This window comes from Rousettus aegyptiacus, unplaced genomic scaffold, assembly GCF_014176215.1.
Source record: "Rousettus aegyptiacus isolate mRouAeg1 unplaced genomic scaffold, mRouAeg1.p scaffold_m13_p_13, whole genome shotgun sequence".
In the NCBI taxonomy this organism is placed as follows: Eukaryota; Metazoa; Chordata; class Mammalia; order Chiroptera; family Pteropodidae; genus Rousettus; species Rousettus aegyptiacus.
In genome coordinates, this window is record NW_023416288.1 from 43,719,334 (window position 1) to 43,738,674 (window position 19,341).

The 19,341-nt window shown below is 58.1% G+C and overlaps 1 protein-coding gene across 2 annotated transcripts in view; it reads right to left on the minus strand.

Annotated features, from left to right (window-relative positions):
- Positions 1 to 335: 335 nt before the first annotated feature.
- Positions 336 to 19,341, minus strand: part of EGFR (epidermal growth factor receptor) — a 138,206-nt gene continuing 119,200 nt past the window's right edge. Inside the window, exons 21-28 of one of the 2 annotated variants that reach the window (XM_036230509.1) lie at positions 13,771 to 13,926; positions 12,823 to 12,898; positions 10,708 to 10,854; positions 9,175 to 9,272; positions 7,477 to 7,644; positions 7,053 to 7,100; positions 6,196 to 6,298; positions 336 to 5,562 (exon numbers count right to left, since the gene is read on the minus strand). In XM_036230509.1, the coding sequence (XP_036086402.1) occupies positions 5,213 to 5,562; positions 6,196 to 6,298; positions 7,053 to 7,100; positions 7,477 to 7,644; positions 9,175 to 9,272; positions 10,708 to 10,854; positions 12,823 to 12,898; positions 13,771 to 13,926 (1,146 nt within the window). In that variant the 3' untranslated portion in view covers positions 336 to 5,212. Of the gene's footprint in view, positions 5,563 to 6,195; positions 6,302 to 7,052; positions 7,101 to 7,476; positions 7,645 to 9,174; positions 9,273 to 10,707; positions 10,855 to 12,822; positions 12,899 to 13,770; positions 13,927 to 19,341 lie in introns of both variants that reach the window. The other variant, XM_036230508.1, reaches the window with a different exon arrangement.

Genomic DNA, 19,341 nt, shown 5'->3' on the forward strand with positions numbered 1-19,341 from the left:
GAGGAGCCAGGGACCTGCAGAGGCCGGAGCTTGGCCAAGCCCCGCACGGGGGTCCCAAAGCCAGCCCTGGGGGGTGGGAAGGGAATCTGGGAAGGAGGTGCGAACAGGCGGGAAGCGGCTGCGTGTGGGGAGACCACACACAGCAGGGACTGGGGGGACCCTCGGGCTGGAGGGGCCATGCATCCTGACCCTGCCCACGGGGGTGAGGGGGCCCTCCCACTGTCCCAGCGTGGTCAGGACCCTCGGGTGTGGACGGCAGGGCTGGTGCGGGGGGCAGGGCGGACTTGGGAACTGTGCACTTTGTGCTCGATTTTTGCAGTTTTGGAGCCTAAAACTGCTCTAAAAATAAAGTTTATTAATGAATTTTAAAAAGTTATCAGGAAAGAACATCTACAGTAGGTCAGATATGGTCATTAATTAACAATCAACACTGCATTGTTAACCAAGAATACAAGATCCTTTTTATAAAGTACTGAGGAGTAAAAAACAATGAATAATATACACCTAATTGTTTAATATTCAATATGTGGTCAACATGTTCTGATCAAAGGTATAAACCATAGAAAAGAGAACTTTGCTTTTATACAAATATTGCATTCATCATAGCAGAACTTTACAATGTTAAAACGTACCGTGTATAGAAGCTATAATGCTATTGCTCGTTTGCTTCAAAATGCAGTCCCTTCGGCTTATCGGTTACATTGTCACCTCTAATCACTACGACCTCTTCATTTCCAAGAAATTATATCATGCAGCAAGATTATTTTGTAGCCAAATTATGTCGAAATTTTTCTTTAAAAAAAAAAAGTAAATGCCTGTAGAAACGTGTATGTTTAAGTTTGCCTTTGTAGTTTAATCTGCTGGTGACAGGGACGGCATTCTTCGTAAGTCTGCTGGCAAGTCGAAGGACAGACTTGCAAACCGAGTCACGCTGCAGAAGAGAAAACAGTGCCGGTAGCTTGTTTGGATCCCAGATATAACTTACGGAAATCATATAACAAATGCTTTTTTTTCTTTAAAGCAAGAATGCTCTTGTTGGACTCTTGGTTTTATAAAAGCCTCCCAACTACTTTTGGGGTCCTCTTGAAGTCTGCCCTTTGACTGTAAAGGATAAGTCGATGTTTTCTTTCACCCCGTGAATCAAGGTTACTTGGTTGCTGGAGAGAGGTCAGCGAGTCGGGCGCACAAGCGGCGAGTCTTTACCTCACCACCAGTCCGCTTTCAACGGAGCACGTGGGAAAACAGTACCCGTCCTACATCTCCTTCCTTTTCATCGACTGCTGAGGCCTTTTCTCCTCTCTCGAGCTTGGGCGACTGTCCCGAAGGCAGCGGCTTCCTGACGCTCAGGGACGGACGCCGAGGTCTTCGAGGTTTCGCGTTCTCTCGCTCCCGAGGTCCCCGCGCCAGCAGGACCTGCCTGTGAGTCCACGCGCCTGTGGCTGACCCCGAGGTGGCCATTCTCAACCTCGGCTGATCATCAGAATGACTTCGGGAGCTCTCAGGAGCCCAAACGCTGGGAGTCGCCCCGAGAGATTCGCACTGCCCCAGGCCGAGGAGCAACTTGCCTCCAGACTTTACAGAGTGGCCCAGGTGGCTTTGCTGTGCACCGGGGGCTGAGCCCCCGGCCCCCAGGGTGGCCATGTGCAGGCTGGTAAGGCCGTTGGTGGCCCTCAGCAGTGTGGTCACAGACAGTAAGTCTTTCCTGCCGACATCGCCCCAGACTCAGCAGAAGCTGCTGCAGACCGGGCCTGAGCTAGGGGCGCTGCCTGCCTTTTCTCATTTTCTAAATAAAAAGACGTGCTTCTCTGCCTCCTCAGGATGGCCTTAGCTCTGCGATGACATCGTGCCTTTTTTCCATAAAAGAGACTTTTCTCTCGCTGCAGTTAAATCCCTTCAGACAAAGATTTCACTTTCGAATTTTGATTCTCCTGCAGTCCTTCCGCTCCGTTCCCTTTAGTAGAAAAATGGGTTTTCCTAAAAAATACACCTTATAAAATTTAGTGCTACGTAAGAGGGTAGTATTCTTCAAAAAAAGTTACAAAAATAGACTTACATTACAGAAATCCTATCTGAATGCGTCTTTAATAGCACAAATGTGAAGGGGACCCAGCCCAGCTCGGCAGGTGACTGTGGCGGGCAGTGAGGGTGAGAACTTCACGTCACCAAGATCCAATGGCCTTGTACTCTGTGCAGCCTGAGGCCTGCGGCAAGGGATTATGAGCAGGAAAGCCATCAGTCAAGGGCCAAGTGTCCCCGGCAAAGCTCGTCCTTCATGCCAGTGGTTCCCGAGCTCAGGGGCCCATGCAAGTAACCTGGGAGCACTTAGAGAAGGCCCCGGGCCTGGCCGCGCCTGAGACGAGCTCAACCCGAATCTTCTCGGGTGGGGCCCAGGAGAGGCCCAGAGCCCCAGGGCAGCTGAGCCTGAGAACCAGGGCCTCGGCGCCTGTGCGGGTCACGGTTCTGTTCTGTCTGCAGTTTGGGGGTGGCGCGGGTCTAACGCGGAAAATTAAGCACTTCCGACAAACACCTAAGCCTGGTCATCGACGGAGACGCACTCGGACGCCGCCACGGTGCTCCCAGAGATCAGGTCGGTGACGACCTGGACTCAGAGCACACGAGTTTGGAAGACCGACGAGGCCACAGAGGTATTTTTCACAGCGTGAGATCACAGGGGGCTTGGGAGACCCCTCCTGCCCCGCCTGCGCCGACCACGGGGCCTCTGCGTTCTCTGCTCCGAGGCGTCTCAAGCCCCTGCACCCCCGAGCGGAGTGACGACACTTTGGGAGGCACGTTCTTGATGTTAAGAGAATTTTGCGACTAGATTTTATGCAGGAACAGTGAAATACAGAGAAGAAATGGCGCGGATAGCTTCTGCTGTTTTATTCTACGATAGTAAAATATTTCAAATTACAAAAATACTAGGATTTAACTGCTACAGTTTGACCGGCTATAGTTGCCCTCCCTCATCGGTCACCTGTTTCTTGACGAGTAAGTGACAGAGGAACGTGAATAATTCTGCTTCCCAGGAACAGAAAAAACACCCGACTAGAATGTTTCTCTATGTTCCCAGGGGAATAAGGGATCAAAGCGGGTTCGTGACAGGCGGCATAGAGCTTCGGCTTCTCGGAAAGGTTGCGTAATCTTTGCCCTGGTCACTTTCAAATCTCTGGCGGGGACACGGCCTCCCCGGCGGGGGGCGTGGGCAGCGATCCCGGCGGAACGCCAGGCTTAACCGGGCAGCTGGCCGACTCGGCTCGGCCTCTCAAGCGACGCTGTTAGTCGCTCCTCCGGCGGAAGCCCTCTCGGTTGGGGTTCCCTCGACTGGGAGGGCGCGCCCCGTCTCCCTCGTGGCTCAGCCCCCGGTCACCTGCCAGCCCCTCTTCCGTGACGAGCCTCCCAGGCCGCCCAGGCGGACTCCATCGGTCCTGCTTTGAGTGCCACGGTGCTTGGCTTGTCTTGTCCAGTAGCATCTGCAGCTCTGTTGTAAGGTTGGTATCTGTGAGTCCCCTTCTTTTGCTCTAGTGCGGATATCTTGGAATCGGGGATTGTGTTTTATTTATTTTCGTACCTTTAGGGACCTGTGTTGGGCTGGTGTATGTGCTAAAGAACATTTGAGAACATGATGGAATTAAATTCAAAATAGCTTATGTTGCCATTGAAACGAAATAAAAATTTTGGTAAAAAACGGTCAGGCCCTGATCCATTCGAGAGTCAATAATTCAAAAGGAAAAGGAAAACTCTGTGTGTGTGTGTATGTGTGCACACATGTGGGTGCATGTGTCGGACACACAGTCCAAAATGACCATCTGAAACTCTCTTCCCTGGATAGAATGGATGGGGTGGGTGTGGATGAAGTGTCTAAAACACGGTTTTAGACTCGGAAAAAAGCTGGTGTCGTACCTAGCTGGATCCTCCAAGTTTTAAAGAAGAAAAAAACATTCTTCTAACATACCTCTGGGCGCTGAACAGGCATCATTATCAGTTTCAAACCTGAATGTGCTATTTATCACTTGGATTCCACGCTATACATGTGATTATCTTTATTTCCACCTGTAAACTGTGGTCCCAGGTTGGGGGGAGCTGTAGCTTGCACAGCTGCCTGAGAGCCTTGGCCTTTGTATTCACAAGGGCGGGGGGGGGGGCGGCTTTGGGGATAGCTTACCAGGGAGGAACAAAGTACCCTTCGAGTAAAAAACTTTTAAAGTGAAAGAGAAAGAAAATTATCTTCCATGAGTAGTCTAAACTAATTTTCGGGGGGAGGGGCAAAGCTAAGTGAGTTTTAAGCATCACCTCATTTTTACAGCCGCCTGGCCCCCCAAGGACTTGATGGATATTTTCTGAGACTTAAATCTGGGGGGCCATGTTCTCGTCCCATCTGCGTTAAAGGCCACTGGTCCGAATGCTGATGAAACTACCTGAGCTGAGCGGGGTCATCGTGCGAGGCGCCCGCTCCTCTTGCTGACGGGGAAAGCATACTGCATTTCGAAAACAAGGGAATGGAAAATAAGCAAGAAAGTCTACGGCTTATAATTAGAAAACACTGGTCAACTAGTGGAGAGTGAGTACCATGGAGACATACAAAAGTCAGTCAGAGGAGGAGGCCGCGCCCGGTTTCTTCCTTCCCCAGGAACGGTTCGAAGTGGCGTATCCTCTCGCACCTGCGCGACGCGCCACAGTAAGTCACGGAAGACTGCTGCCTGATCCTGGTCTTGCGGTGGAAGAGGCTCGAGGCAGAGCCAGGGCATCGAGGGGTGGCCGGTAGACTGGGCCTGGCTCTCGGTCGCAGCTGGGCTACGTGTGAGCGAGTTTCTTCCAGACAAAACCGACGATGACAATGAAAACCCCAAAGGTCCCCCGAGTAATAAAACTCCTTAGATATATGTAGTGATTTTCTTTTCTTTTTTCTTTTTTTTTCAAATATACCTCATTGAAAAGTGAACTTCCACCCAAATGGTCCACGTTCTTTCTGGATGCCTTCTGAGGAAGCCTCACAGCTTGAGGACGAAGCAATGTCCTTGCAACGTCCTGAAGTCCATCTGAGCAGAGGGCACGTCTTGGATGAGAGATGGGCCCAGCAGAGCGACCGCGGCCTCGCCGGCCCTCCGGGGCCAGGAGCTGGCGTGGGAACGGCTGTCGGGGCTGCGGTAGCTGCCGTGGCTCGGTCCTGGGGGCTGACGGGTCCCGGATCGCGGTGGCTGACGCTGCCTCCGGGTCACGCGCCAGTGAACTCGCGGCTCGCTGGGGCTACCCGCAAGTACTCTGCGTTCTCGGCGGCAGGGCCCTTGAACGTGCTGTTCGACGTGGCTTCCTTGGGCAGGAAGTCCTGCTGGTAGTCAGGGTTGTCCAGGCTGATGTGGTGGCCGCCCTTCTGCACCCAGAGGACAGGGCCGTCGCCGCAGGCGGGGCGGGTGGTGTTGAGATACTCGGGGTTGCCCACGGCGTTGCTGTGGGGGTTCTGGTAGTGCGGCTCTCTGCCCGCGGCGGGACTCAGGGGCTGACTGTGGTACACCGGGTTCTGCACCGAGCCCGCGGGCCTTTTGGGGATGGACTGGTTTATGTATTCTGAAATTGAGAAGAAATTGGACGTGATCAGCAAAGCGCCATCCAAGCAGAGTCCCACGGCTCCTTCCGAACCATGGGAATATTCTCTCGTGAGGCGCCTTGGGGGACGACCATGTTGCTATTTCTGCGAAGTACATCGTGTCCTGTCCTGCACTTCCCAAAGTGACGGGCACGTTTACCTGTCACCAGAGCACAGCCTGCCGTGAGGGGGTGCGTGCAGGCAGGTGGGAGGGCTGGGGATAAAGCCTAGCTCAGGAAAGTACCTGGGTCGCAGGCCAAGGATGAAGAGAGAGGGCGGGAGGGGCGGGCGACCTAATCCGTCTCTTACACGCACACACATGCGCACACACACACGCACATCTGCGCTGCCTGCTTCAAACTCTAGAAAGTCTGCAGATTCATTCTAAATACAAACTTCCAACACACCACCTGGATACGGCTTGACCCCGACCACGACCCGTGTGCCACGTGCAGCTGCCTCTGCGCATCTGCCTCTCACGCCCTTCACTGGGTCTGTGAATCTGCATCGTCCCCACTCGGGGACCAGTGGAGGGAGCCGGTGGCCGGGGCGCCCGGGGCGGAGGCTGGACGGGGAGCTGGGGACGCGGGGCCGGTCCCCGCACGCGCACTCACCGGGCGCCGGCAGGAAAGTGTCGTTGATGTTGTCCTCGGTCAAGGCGCCGGTGGGGTCTGAGCTGTAGCGCTGTAAGAAGCTGTCTTCCTGGAGGGGACAGCTCTGCTGGGGAGGAAACGAGTCAGGGTGATTCCAGAGGTCGCCCGAGAGCCTGTCACCATGCAGACTCTGACTTGGCGTGTCTGGGCTGGGGCTGGTCTGAGGTTCTGCGTTTCTAACACGTCGCTGGTGGGCTCAGGCTGCTGGCCCACAGACCACCGGGCGAGCGGCCAGGCCCCGGTCAGCGCCGGGCAGAAGCGCTGTCCGCAGGGACAGGAACGGGCTACGGCCTGTGCTTTCCCATGTGGTAGCCGCCAGCCACGTGTGTGAGGAGCTGAGCGCTAAATTTTAATTAAACACAGTTTACAGTTAAGTAGCCACAGGTGTCTAAGGCCACGCCACCCTGAGTGTGCCCAATACTGTCTGATCTCGGAAGCTAAGCAGGGTCGGGCCTGGTTAGTCCTTGGATGGGAGACCACTAGGAAGACCAGGTGCTGTAGGCGTTAAAAATAATAAGAAGAAGTAGCCACAGATGGCCAGTGGCTTCCGTATTGGTAAGCGGGGGTTGAGGGCAAGGCTTTCTGCGATCAAGCACCAGCCCCCTCGCCCCCCAAGGCTGGGAGCCACTCCGGAGACCCTGCTTTGGGGGTGTGGGCAGTGACCCCGTGATTTGCATTTCTCACAAAGAGCCAGTGCGCAGTGCTGCTGCTGAGGCTGCTAGCGGTCCCTCGGCTACACCCCCCGCGGCCCTGCAGCAGGGTGACGGCTCGTTGCCGGCCTTAGGGTAGGGGTCAAGGAACCATGCTCTCACACCTACCCCGTTTCTGTCGATGCACGCCACGGTGGAGGCGTTGCTGGTGGCGCTCTGGAAAAGAACGGCGTCGCTGAGGGCGCTGCCTGCACCCCGCCAATCCCCTGAGCACTGCTTGCACCCCGCCCGCACCTTGCCCGCCCCCTCAAGTGTGGTCCGCACCCCGCCTGCCCCCCGCTGGGCTCAGCCCGCACCCCGCCCGCACGCCCCGGAGCTGCGTGACCCGTCTCCACGCATCGGCCGGAGAAAGCCCGCGTTTGCTCCGATGTGACTCTGTTCCTAACCAAGCCTAAAAAGGTCACAGCCGGGCGTGGACATGCACCACCGCAGCGGATCCCGCAGGCAACGCAGCCGGTCGGCGCCCCCGTCCGGCCCGGCGGGCACCGTTCTCCCCGAGGCGCGTCGCTCCGGGCCGCGCGCAGGGCCCTACCAGGGAGCTGAGGAGCGGCGTGCGGGACGTGGCTGGGCTGTGGAAGAAGCCGTGCTGCGGGATCAGGTACTCGTCCGCGTCCACCACGTCCTCCATGTCCTCCTCTTCCATGAGGGCGCGGTAGAAGTTCGAGTCCGTGGGGCTGGGCAAGTCCATCCGCTCGTCGCCCTGGCGCAGAGGTTTCGAGGTGATTAGGAAGGCCCAGCAGCCGGCGCCCCGCCTTCTGACTCTAGGCGGAGGGGCTGACCCTCACGGGAGCCCGGATGTTCGCGGATCCCGTCGTCTTAAAACAGCCCTGCCGCCCTCGGGGGCGGCCGCTTCCCCCCCTCCCACCGTGAAATCAGAACATTAAAAATTCCTTAACGCGTAAGAGCCTCTGCATGACACGCACAGAGCTCGGGAGGGGAGAGAAAGGGACGAGGCGGCAGCATTTACGGGGCGCGCGCCACGCAGTCAGGTGCTGCGGTGTTGTGATTTATAAGAAGAAACACGTCCTGGGCCTTCATCTGCTGTCCCGGGCTCGAAGCTCCTGAAGCCCTCGGAGCTTCCTAAGCGCTGCGAGCCACAGAGGCGACTTCAGAGCCACAAGCGAGGACGGGGCCTGGTTTCTAGGCAACCAGCCACGCAACTGGAGGGCTGGCACTGTTAGTCCCCACCACTGACCGGCAGGGTGGGGAGAGGGGCTGGAGGCGGATCGAGCGCCAACGGCCGGTGATTTACTGGATCGTGACTACATAATGAGGCCTCCATTAAAAACTCGCAAGGCCGGGGCTCTGGGTGTCCCGGGCTGGTGAGCCCGCGGAGGTCGGGGGAGAGCAGCGCACCTGGACAGGACGTGGGGGCCCCGCACCTCTCTGTCATCCTGCCCTGCGCACCTCTGCCATCCGGCGGTTCCGAGTTAGAGCCTTTCTAATAAACCCGCAACCTCGCAACTGAACTGCGAAGCCGCTCTGGCGGACTAATCGAACTCTAGGAAGGACCCGTAGGGACCTCTGAGTCAGAGCCGGTGGGTCAGACGCACACGTGACGACCCGAACTTGCGAGGGGCGCCTGAGGAGGGAGGGCGTCCGCCTCGGGGGTCTGAGCCCGTAACCTGCGGACGGGGCTCTCTCCAGGGAGGGCCGGGCCGAGCTGGCTTGCGGGAGGGACGGCCCTGGTGCCAGGGAGCTGCTCGCTCGCCGGTGTGGGGAGCAGCGCCTCCTCCCCCGTCCCCTGCCCGTGCGCGCACCGGCGCACGCTGGGCTCGGCCGGCAGAGCCTCTGGGTGTGTGCGACGTGGTTTGCGCATGTCGGGCACCTTGTCGGATCTTTAACGGAGCCCTGCGAGCTGGGTTTGTTAACCTAATGGGGCACGTGGAGAACTGCAGATTTGCAGCCAGCTTTGCCCAATGCCAAAGCCACACTTCTCCACCAGACCGAGCTAAGGCTGCGACTCGCTGCAGCAGGAAGGTGACCTGTGGCCCTGGGTGTGTGGGAGGCCGTGTCTGGACACGGGAGGTCAGGCAGGAACGGCGCACGGCGTGGGCGGGCACCACGCACAAACTCGGCTCACAGCGTGGCCCGTGCCTTCCCCCCGGCTCGCTCCCCTGCACTGAGGATTCGACGGCTCGGCCTGGGACGCAGTCTTGGCACGTGCTGGGTGACAGTGTGCGCACGAGAGGGACCTTTCCCCATGGAAGTGCAGACCGTGGCCTGGTACCTGGATGACAAGGTAGCGCTGGGGGTCTCGGGCCATTTTGCAGAATTCGAGGACCAACTCACGGAACTTTGGGCGACTGTCTGCATCTATCATCCAGCCTGGGGAAGGAAGGAGGAGAAACGGTACAATTAGGGCCTTGAAGAGACGATCGGAATGGCGTTGCTGAAAGGAAGCGTTTGTAGCGAGGTCCTTTCAGACAAAGAAACGATGAAGAAACCTAACCTTTGTGATAGACTTCTTAGCCTTGACAAACTAGCACTGATTACTAAGACCAAATCACGATGACTGTGTGTCAGGACGGCAAGCGGCTCTAACTGTCTGCACCTGCTCTTCCCGCGGCCAGCATCACCGTGAGTGACCCAGCAGCCTTGCATTGTGTGACCTGCTCGGGTTGTAGGGGCCTCGACGTCCAGCCTCGCGAAGCCCTCGCTCGACATTCACTCAGCAACCTCGCAAGCCTGCAACCCGCAGGGAAGTTTAGGGACTTTCTTTAAGAACCCCAGGGCTCGGGAACTCCCCACTCCTGCGCTTTCCTGGTATTACAGACTCTGGAACCATGCACACACACATGGGAGCGAGGGGGTCGTTTCAGTGCCCGCTCAGGAGGACGGACACCTGCTGACCCAGCCGGCGCATTTCCTCACACGACCATCGAGTCTGCATGAAACAAGCCGGGGGGCGGGGGCGGCTCTCCCCGGACATTCTCGTGCCTCTCGAGGGTTCACGTTTATTGTCTATCAGCAGATGTCAGCCTATTCTAGGCCAGACTGCTGGGTGACCTTGGACAAATCATGTAACCTTTCTGGATCCCAGCTCCCTCAGGCCCAAGCAAGGGAGTTAGAAGAGGTGAGCCCTGTGGTCCAGAGTTCAGAAAGGCGTTAACATCCACGTTCGCCCTGCGCCATCCGGTCCCTGTGCCGCTTTCCCGTGCAGGTGCTCGTCACACATGCATCCTCGGAGTCTACTGCACCTGCGATTCCCGTGGAATGACCTCGCCAACCAAGCCACACGCCCTTATTTGGATTCAAATGTTTACTTGCTACGGCGCAGTAAGACCGCACATAAATTCTCTATTTGAAAGGTTTAAGTCAGAGCAGAAATGTTGTTTCTATTAGCCTCATGTGGTTACTCATCACTAGGCATTTAAAAACAGTCAGTCTCTCTGGTAACAGACTTCAGAACGTGGGGCGGCTTTTTCATTGAGCAACTCAGAAGAGAATCTTCTGGTGCAATGGCTTGTGGTGGGCTTGGATGTTATTTATTTGCTTGCCAACACGGGCAAATGTCAGGTCACGCTGCTCAATGAGTCAAGCAAGCGTCTCCTGAAGAATGTCTGGGTGCGGAGGGGCGGTGTGGGACTGACACATGTTTTTGGACCTGAGGGCCTGCTGTGGAGAATAGGACAGCACTTCTTTGGGGGGAAACCTAAGGTCTCAGTTGTTTGGCTCAAGGCAGCGATGCCTTTCCGGGCACGGCAAGGCACTCGGAGAGCCAGGCGCAGCCAAGCGCGCGCGGACGGCCCCGGCCACTCACACTTGACCATGATCATGTAGACGTCGATGGTGCATATGGGCGGCTGCGGGAGGCGCTCTCCCTTCTCCAGCACGGTCGAGATCTCGCTCGCCGGGATTCCGTCATAGGGCTTGGACCCGAACGTCATCAGCTCCCAAACAGTGACGCCTAAGGGGGCGAAGCAGTCGCTTTATGAGTCGGTAATCACAACGGCTTGTCTTCGAGTCACCCTTCTTGATACTGGGTCTCAACCTGTGTCTAACAACCTGTGTTTCCGGGGCCTCGGGCAACTTGCTTCAATGCAGGAAGCCTCGGTTTACCTCTCTCTGTAACGTGAGGCAGAGACAGGGTCTGTGTCCTAGGATGGTTGTGAGGATCACATAAGATAATCCAATCTGGAATGTTTAGCCAATGCCAGGCAAATAGCACATGGCCAGTAAATGGTGAACTTTAGTCATCGCGGCAAAAACAACAGAACCTTGCTAGCGACACAGCTATTGCCACGCGGTGTGGCAGGAGCGATACACTCCGACGGCCGCCCCAAGAGACTTGGAAGTGGCGAGATGGGTTACAAACAGGGTTAAAGACTGCGGGGTTTTAAATAATAAAAGGAAATGAGAAACAAAAGACCTCTGCTTTTCGGATAAACATAAACACCCCGTACTTTTCATTTCAAAATTAATTATCATGATCACAAAATAAATCAAAGCCGTCGTCATTTGAGAATCGGTGTTTTTTCCGGACCATTCCCGAGTTTCAACGGTCTCCGGGCCTCTGTGCCTGGAACTCCCTGCTCTAGAGACGTACAAATATCTCAGCGAGCTCGTCCTCACCTGGACGGAGAAGGTGCCCTGTGGTGCCACTAGAGGTGACCTCAGGGGGACTGAGCCTGGGCCCCCAGACTACACAGGGAGGAATCAGACACGGGACCCGGGCGGTCCCCAGATCTCCAATTGGTCCCCTGACCCATTTTCTCTCGAGCTGGCCTCCAGATCCAGATGAGCACAAACCTGGTGTGATCTTCCAGAGGCCATTGCAAAATGAAACGACCCAGATTAATATACAGAATTCACGGCTGGAAAATGAAAAAAAGCGAGGGGCCGGGGCCCAGAGAAGAGGGGGTTCTGGCCTTTCCCACTGCCCCGTCAGTACGGACTTGGTGAGGCGGGAAGACCTCATTCCCAGATCTGAGGTCGACGATTCCCATCTACCTGGGTTAACCTGATTCCCGTCACCTGGGTTAACCTGATTCCCGTCCACCTGGGTTAACCTGATTCCCGTCACCTGGGTTAACCTGATTCCCGTCACCTGGGTTAACCTGATTCCCGTCCACCTGGGTTAACCTGATTCCCGTCACCTGGGTTAACCTGATTCCCGTCCACCTGGGTTAACCTGATTCCCGTCACCTGGGTTAACCCGATTCCCGTCCACCTGGGCTAACCTGATTCCCGTCCACCTGGATTAACCTGATTCCCGTCCACCTGGGTTAACCCGATTCCCGTCCACCTGGGCTAACCTGATTCCCGTCCACCTGGATTAACCTGATTCCCGTCCACCTGGGTTAACTTGATTCCCATTACCTGATTTAACCTCATGTTTAACATGCATGGTGAGTCCCTGGGGGAAGGCGAGCCCTTCGGGGTTTGGAGTAAGCGGTGACAGGGAGGGGGGCGTGTGTCCCTGGCTGCTGGTTAAGAGTGGGACCGGAAGGTGGTAGGAATACCCTCTCTTTTCAACCCCTAAGTGGGACACGTAGCTCCCTAATTCTTTAAAATTCTTTGCCTTGACTGGAGACTGGGGAGCGGAGTAACGGGGTACGCTTTTCTAACTAAAAATTCAGGCTCACGATCCGGCAAGTCCAGGGTACGGCAGGTTATCGTCACTGACAGCAAGGTCCCCCCCACCCCCCAGTGAAACACACGCTCTTGACAAGTTCACTGACATCTCCAGAGATACTTAGTACGGTAGTTAGACTCGATTTCCTTGGTCACGTTTTCGTGGTTTACCAGACAGACAGCAACTGTTGCATGATAATTAGCCAGCGTCCTGGACGGCAGAGCATGTAATGCAAATCAACAATCAGCGCCCGCCCGCTCGGCTCAGTTCCAAGTCACTAGCGCGAGGGTTTCGACTCACCGTAGCTCCAGACGTCACTTTGGTGGGTGTAGATTCGGTGTAAAATCGATTCCAAAGCCATCCACTTGATAGGCACCTTGAGGTGACAAGAGGTAAAGTAATGAGACAAGTCCTAGCTTCGCTCTGTTGAGGAGCGTTGAATCACAGTGGGGCAAAGCACAAGGGACGAGCGCGGAGGCCAGCCGCCCCCACCCCGATCCCCGGCGCCCAGCGCTGTCCCAGCAAAAGGAGCGGGTTTTAAATCTGGCGGAGGACAGGGCTGTTCTGTTAGGCGCCGGAGGCGGCAGCTGAGGGGCTTTGGGCTGTGGGTGTCCTGGTGAGCTGGGTGGGTGCCCGTGCTGGCAGCGGGGGGCCTGGTCCTGCCCTGTGGCCCTGCCCACCCCGTGTCCACGGGCGTTTGCCAGGGCCAGCTGCTTGGAGCCACGCAGGCCAGAGTGAAACGTAGCGGGGGTACAGCTGATGCGAGCGTTCCGGGGGGCCCATCAGCAGACGCGTGCCCCTCCCTGCTGGGGGTGACTCCTGGAGAGCCCCCAAACCCGTCTGGGGGGGCCGACTCCAGCGCTGCCAGTGCAGGCATGTCACAGAGACCCTTGGGAGCTCTCGCGATGACTCAGGCAACTGTCTGTGCCGTGTTGCTGAGGTGCCCCCCAGGGGCAGGGTGCCACCATCAGCTGTGACGTGGCCCAGCTGCTCTGAAGGGCGCTTCGTCCTGCAGGTGGCGCTGGCACCTCCCCCCGGCTAACAGGGCCGTGGAGCTGAACTCGTTTACCGCCTTTGGCCTCTGGAGGCGTCGGCACTACCCACCCTGCCAGCACGGCCTGCTCCCAGAGCCGCTGGGACCCCTGCCTCGCGGGCCCCAGCCCAGGGCGGCGGCTGCGACCTCGCCCGCACCGCCGGGACCGCCTGCGCGCCCGCCGGGGTGCGGGCACATCCGCGGGCCGCCCTCACCTTGCCTCCCTCCGCGTGGTACTCCTTCTCCTCGGCGCCCAGCAGCTTGGCCAGCCCGAAGTCTGTGATCTTGACGTGCTGCGGCGTCTTCACCAGGACGTTCCTGGCGGCCAGGTCGCGATGCACCAGACGCCGGTCCTCCAGGTAGTTCATGCCCTGCAACGCGGGGCCACGGGAGTCGGGGACTGGCCGAGGGCTGAGGGCGGGGGCGCTCCAGGCCCGGCCCCGAACTGCCCTTGACGGACACAGGAACCCACGCCTCGCACACGCGAGACACTCTCCACCGCGTGGACGAGAAGGCGAAGAAGCGAGTACACGAAGCTACAGCCAGCGGCTGATTCGCTAACTTTCCTCCACCCGGTTGCTCGAGTTTCAGACCCAGACGAACCGCATGGAGGACAGCGACGGCGAGAGCCGAGCCCGGCCTGCCCGCCTGCCCTGCGCTCGGCTGAGCCGCGCGGGGCTGGGCGCTCGTCGGAGCGGGGACCGCTCGCTGTCACCGGGCCTTCCCGCTCCACGGCACACGACTCACTGCCAGTGCAGGAGACGTGTCCCCTTCTCTGTCTCTCTGTCTCTGTCTCTGTCTGTCTCTCTGTCTCTCTGAGACATTTCCCGACGGCGTCCTCTGGGGCTGGTGCTGCGCAGGTGGTGTGCATGCACACAGTAGCGACCGCACATCCCAGTAACACACAAAAGAGGCATGGGAACTACACAGATTGGCCGCACCTCAAGCCGAGCGGAATTCGGAGCCTGCCCCGCGCGTGGTTACGCTGAACCTCGCCGATCTGCCCCAGGCCAGGCCTCGGGGACCTCGAGAACGAGGGACGATTCCTGCTCACTCGTATCTTTAGGGCTCACCCCCACCACGAACGGAAGACGAGAAAGACCGAGCTGCCCAGGCTGAAGATAAACCCAGCCGCTCGTTCCATTCCTTACGCACTATGATCAGTAATCTTCCACAGAAACCGAAAGACGTGTATATGCCCGGCCCTTTCCACGCCGGCGGTCTCTCTCTGACTCCACGCGGAGACCTCACCCTGTCTGTGGGCCGTTGTCCCGTCCCCGGCAAACCCTCCTTCGCCTGTGACCCCGGCCCGCGGTGGAACTCCTCCCTGCGTGGCGCCGAGGGCCCCCTCTGGGCGTGGTGCGGCTCGAGCCTGTGCCAGGGAGGTTCACCCTCCTGCGTCACCCACGCTAGGGGACCTGTCACCGCTCCCTGACCCTCTCTCTCCCTTTAAAGGTGTTTTCTGCGAGTTCGTTAAAGCCCCAGGGAGGCCTGCAGAGGGCGTTTCCAGCCTCGTGTAACCACCCTCACTAACGTCCATCCTGCCTCCTCGAAGGCCTGAGGAGGGTCCGGCACGCCAGACGCGTTCTTAGGGACGCTCGTTGATGACCGGCTGGCCGAGTGAGTAATAGTAGCAGCTGAGAGTTCCGAGCTGCCCGTGGCCAGGCATGTCAAACACTGCTGTGTAGAAAGAAGACTCTTCTAGAAAGTGCTGGCAGCCTCGCGGCCACCCCCAGAGCCGACCCAGAGCACCCCGGGGCTGGGGTGGTGCTCCGCAGACCACATCCTCTGAGTCCCCAGGCCCAGGGTCTGGACCGTGGCCTCAGTTTCCTGCTTCCAAGGGAAACTCGCCTGCTGCCCACAGGCTACTTGGGAGGTAATAAAACAAAACAGAACAAAATAAAACAAAATAAAAAACTAACAGCCCAGCCCGTGGGCCCTGTGCTGCTGGGCAGGTCCACGTCTCCTGTAAACACCCCGCTTCTCGGGTCTTCAGGGGACCAGAGTGACTGGAGAAGGTCGTGGTGCTCTCTCTGAACAGCAGTCTGCAGAGCAGGCTCGGGGAGGGGGAACAGGGGGGATGGGGCAGCTGAGGTGTCCTGGGGCGCACGGCTGCTCAGCCAGGGGGGCGCGAGCAGAGAGGACTCTGGGACGAGGACACCACATGCATCTGAACTTTGATAACGCTGTTCGCCGGTCCCGCGGTCCAGCGGCAGTTGGAGAGGCCACCTCGGTGCCCAGCAGGGTTACACTTTAACCAGTCGCCAAAGATAAGAGCTCGTAAACTCCCAGGATCTGGGCAGAGACGCCACAGGAAGCAATGTCGGCCGGCCTTCCCGGGGCCTCTCGGCAAACTCATTTCCTGGTTCTTCCCCGAGACTCTCATTTCAATTTCGCTCGACATATTTACTTTCGTTAATTGCGACAGGACAGCTAGGATGGATTTTGATATCCTCAAGGAGGTTAAAGGGAATTTGCGGAGCCAACCTGGAAGCTCAGGGCCCAAGAGGGGAGGACAGGGACGTGTTCTGGCATGAGGCTGGCGGAAGAAGAGAGGACGGGGCGTGCTCGGGCGACATTTGCAGGCTCCGCGTTCCCAGCGGCTGCTGCACCCCACGACTCCTGCGACGAGTCGCTCTGTTCTCTGTCATAAACCACCACGGGGACGTGGCAGGAAACGGGAGGCAGACAGGTTGGCAGGCGGTTCTGGTGGCGACCAGGCAGCGTGGCTCACCCCTCCACCCTCCTGCCCTCCGGAGGCGCACAGAGGTGTTAGGATGTCCTAGTCCAGGGAGGTCCGGTGGCACTGACCACGCCTCCCAACGTGCGGGACCGGAGGACAGCTCCGCTCACTGGCCTGGGCCTCTGCTCCGAGCCGGGGTGCCAGCTGCTGGTGAAGGGCATGAACTTGGGAGCAGGGCCGCCTGGGGCCAAATCCTGGTTTTCCTCCTTGCTAGCTTGAGACCTTGGCAAGTTACTTAAACACCTGTGCCTTCGTTTTCCTACATTAAAATATACTTGAAAAACGAATCCTTTGGACTGAATTTTTCTTGCAGTTCATCCTTATTAAGTTTTATCTCACGCAGATTTAACAAAGTTTGGTGCTTACAGAGGCGCGGCCAGAGAATGCTGCTCTCACATAAATTTCTTTCTGAGACCGTCTTGCTCCCCAGCCGGCCGTCTCCCAACCTCACCGGGGCCTGCTCGCGAGGCTCTTAACCTCGTACCGTTTGTCTGAAAACGCGATCCTGCGAGGTCTCATCTGGGGCAGGGGAGAAGGCGGCTCTGGAGTCTGACAGGCTGGGGAAGGCGTAGCTTGCGCACAGTTTAGACAGCTCTGTTTATTCTAGGACTTCGCACTGACCTCCACTGCGGTGGCCATAGGGACGAGCATGGCACCGTCGCGGCATTTCCCGGTCCGAAGCGACGCCGGGACCTTTTGGATCAGGAGGTTTCATGACATTGCCGTGCCACGTTATTCGCTTTCGAATCTGAGTGGGCTCGTACGGCCAGAACGAGAAGCGATGCTTTCTGAAGCACGTGAGTTACTGCCGCTAAGTGACAGCCACCCACGACCTCCTGAGCCAGGAGTTCAGGACACTACGATCTTTCTGATTGGCGGGCGGGGGGCGTCTCCGTAAGGTCCCGTGATGGAGTTTTTTATATGGAGCGTCCGCCATGTGTGGCGGTGGGCGTGGCTTCCTTCTGTGCTCCCCATCGTGACCTGACCTTCCCCCCATTTTTCCTTTTGTCCCGGGTGATGTGATTTTATTTGTTCCCTTAGCAGTTTTGCCTGGACAATAAACTTGCACAACGGTGGCCAGCTTTCTCTCAATATTTAGAAAACTTCCCGAGACAGCCCATGCTTCGCTGAATCAACACAGGACATTTACAAGTCAATAAATCCCACTTGGAAAAGGCCTGGAGTTTTAGTTTCTGGTCAGCCACTAAGTGCTTCCGGGTAGTTTCACTTCAAACTCTTACAAAGAAAATTGTTTAACACTTGGATAAATAGCCGCTAAACCAAGAGCAAACTTCTGTCTCTGCGATCAAGGAAACCATGATTTCCCGTTCCCTGGGGGGCAGACACCGCATCACCACGGCCCCTGAAATAACAGCGGAGCGCGGCTTCTCTCATGAACGAGACGGTGACGGTCACATAGAGCCACCGGGGGAAAGGACTTCGACTCAAAGTAAAGCTGAACCAAGCAGGAGAGGCAGAACAGTGGCTTTTAAAGAAGGGGCTGAATCCGTGAGGAGCGTCGCACACGGTGGCCTGTCTCAGGGCGCCTTCTGGCCCAGGAGCCTCCGGCACTGTGGCTGAGGCCTCGCCCGCAAAGAGAACGGCCCGTTTCTGTGTTTTCTTCGCCATGCTTGCAGCAGGCTGCTTGGGGGGTTCAGGAAATTTCCATTTTTGCGGACGCCCGCGGTCGGGCGGATTCTAACGTAAGATTGCGAAGGAGAGCGAGGGAGGGAGCTCACGAGGAGGAGGAGACCCGGGAGCAGGAGACGCGGCCTGAAGCCGGTGCAGAACCAGATCGGAACGACGGCGCGCGTTAGAGTGTCGTCATCGCCGCAGCCCAGTTTAGCCAAACTCCGGGGAAAGGGCCGGAGGAAGGGGGCGGCCTGAGCGCCACCGTGTGGCAGGCCCTCCGCGCGCGTCGGCCTCACCGACCGGGGAGACAGACGGCGGAGTCCCATTCCCAGCCCTCGAGACGGCACCGCAGCACCAGGCCGCGCGCCTGAGGTCACGCGGCCAGCGTGGGGCATCCGCAGTCCAGCGACCGGAACCGCCAGCCCAGCTCTGTGCAGGGCAAGACTTCCCGAGGCTTTGTGGACCCTCGTGGGGACGGCGTCGGCACGAGGTCATTGGCGGCGACATGTTGACCCGCGGCGGGCGGGCCTTCCAGGCCGGGCGGGAGGAGCTGGCCAGGGGTGTGCACAGCGCTGGACGCCACCCGGGGAGCTCGCCGCCCCGCGGGGCGCGTGGGCACAAACTCGAGCGAGCGAGTGACCGTCAGATCCTCGCAGGGAGCAACTGCGCTAAGGAGAAGACGCCGCCGGGAGCTGCGGGCGGCGTGGCTTCCCGCTTCCTACGTGGCGGGATGATCAGCGGCGAAAGCCAAGGAAATGTCTGGGCTCGGGAGTCAGGACGTGAGCGGATCTTCAGGAGTAATTCTAGATTCAGTCGAATGCACCCGGGGCTCCCCAACTCCTCCCTCACTGCCCCCCACATTCCACATCTGCCCGGAACTTCAGAATGTGAAGTTATTTGGACATAGGGCTCCACAGGTCTAATTAGTCAAAGATCTTGAAACAAAGCCATCCCGGGTTTAGGGCTGATCGGTGTCTTTTCAAAGCAAGGAGAGGCTGCGTGGAAACGGACAGGGGAGGAGGCCCGTGAGGACGGAGGCGGGGAGCGGAGTGAGCAGGCTCGGCGCACCCTTGGGAGCGACTGCAGGATCGGCTGCCATTACTGACCAGGGTGACGTGAGGCATGAGGAAGGGACGGGCCGGGGGGACGGTCTGCTCCCCGCCGCACCCCTCCGCACCCCACCGCCGCCCGAGGGCGACGAGCGGCAATGCCGGCTCCGAGCGGGGCCGCCCACTCTCTCCCAACACTGGCCGCGCGAGGTTCGCCCACTGTCGAAGGAAACAGAACTCGGCAGGTTGGGCCGCGAATCCCTGACACAGGGCCGGGGCGAGACGCAGAGCTTTGAGGTGGCGCTAACAGTCCTCCTGAGGCCGCGCGGACAGACAGACAGACAGACAGACACCTGCTTCGC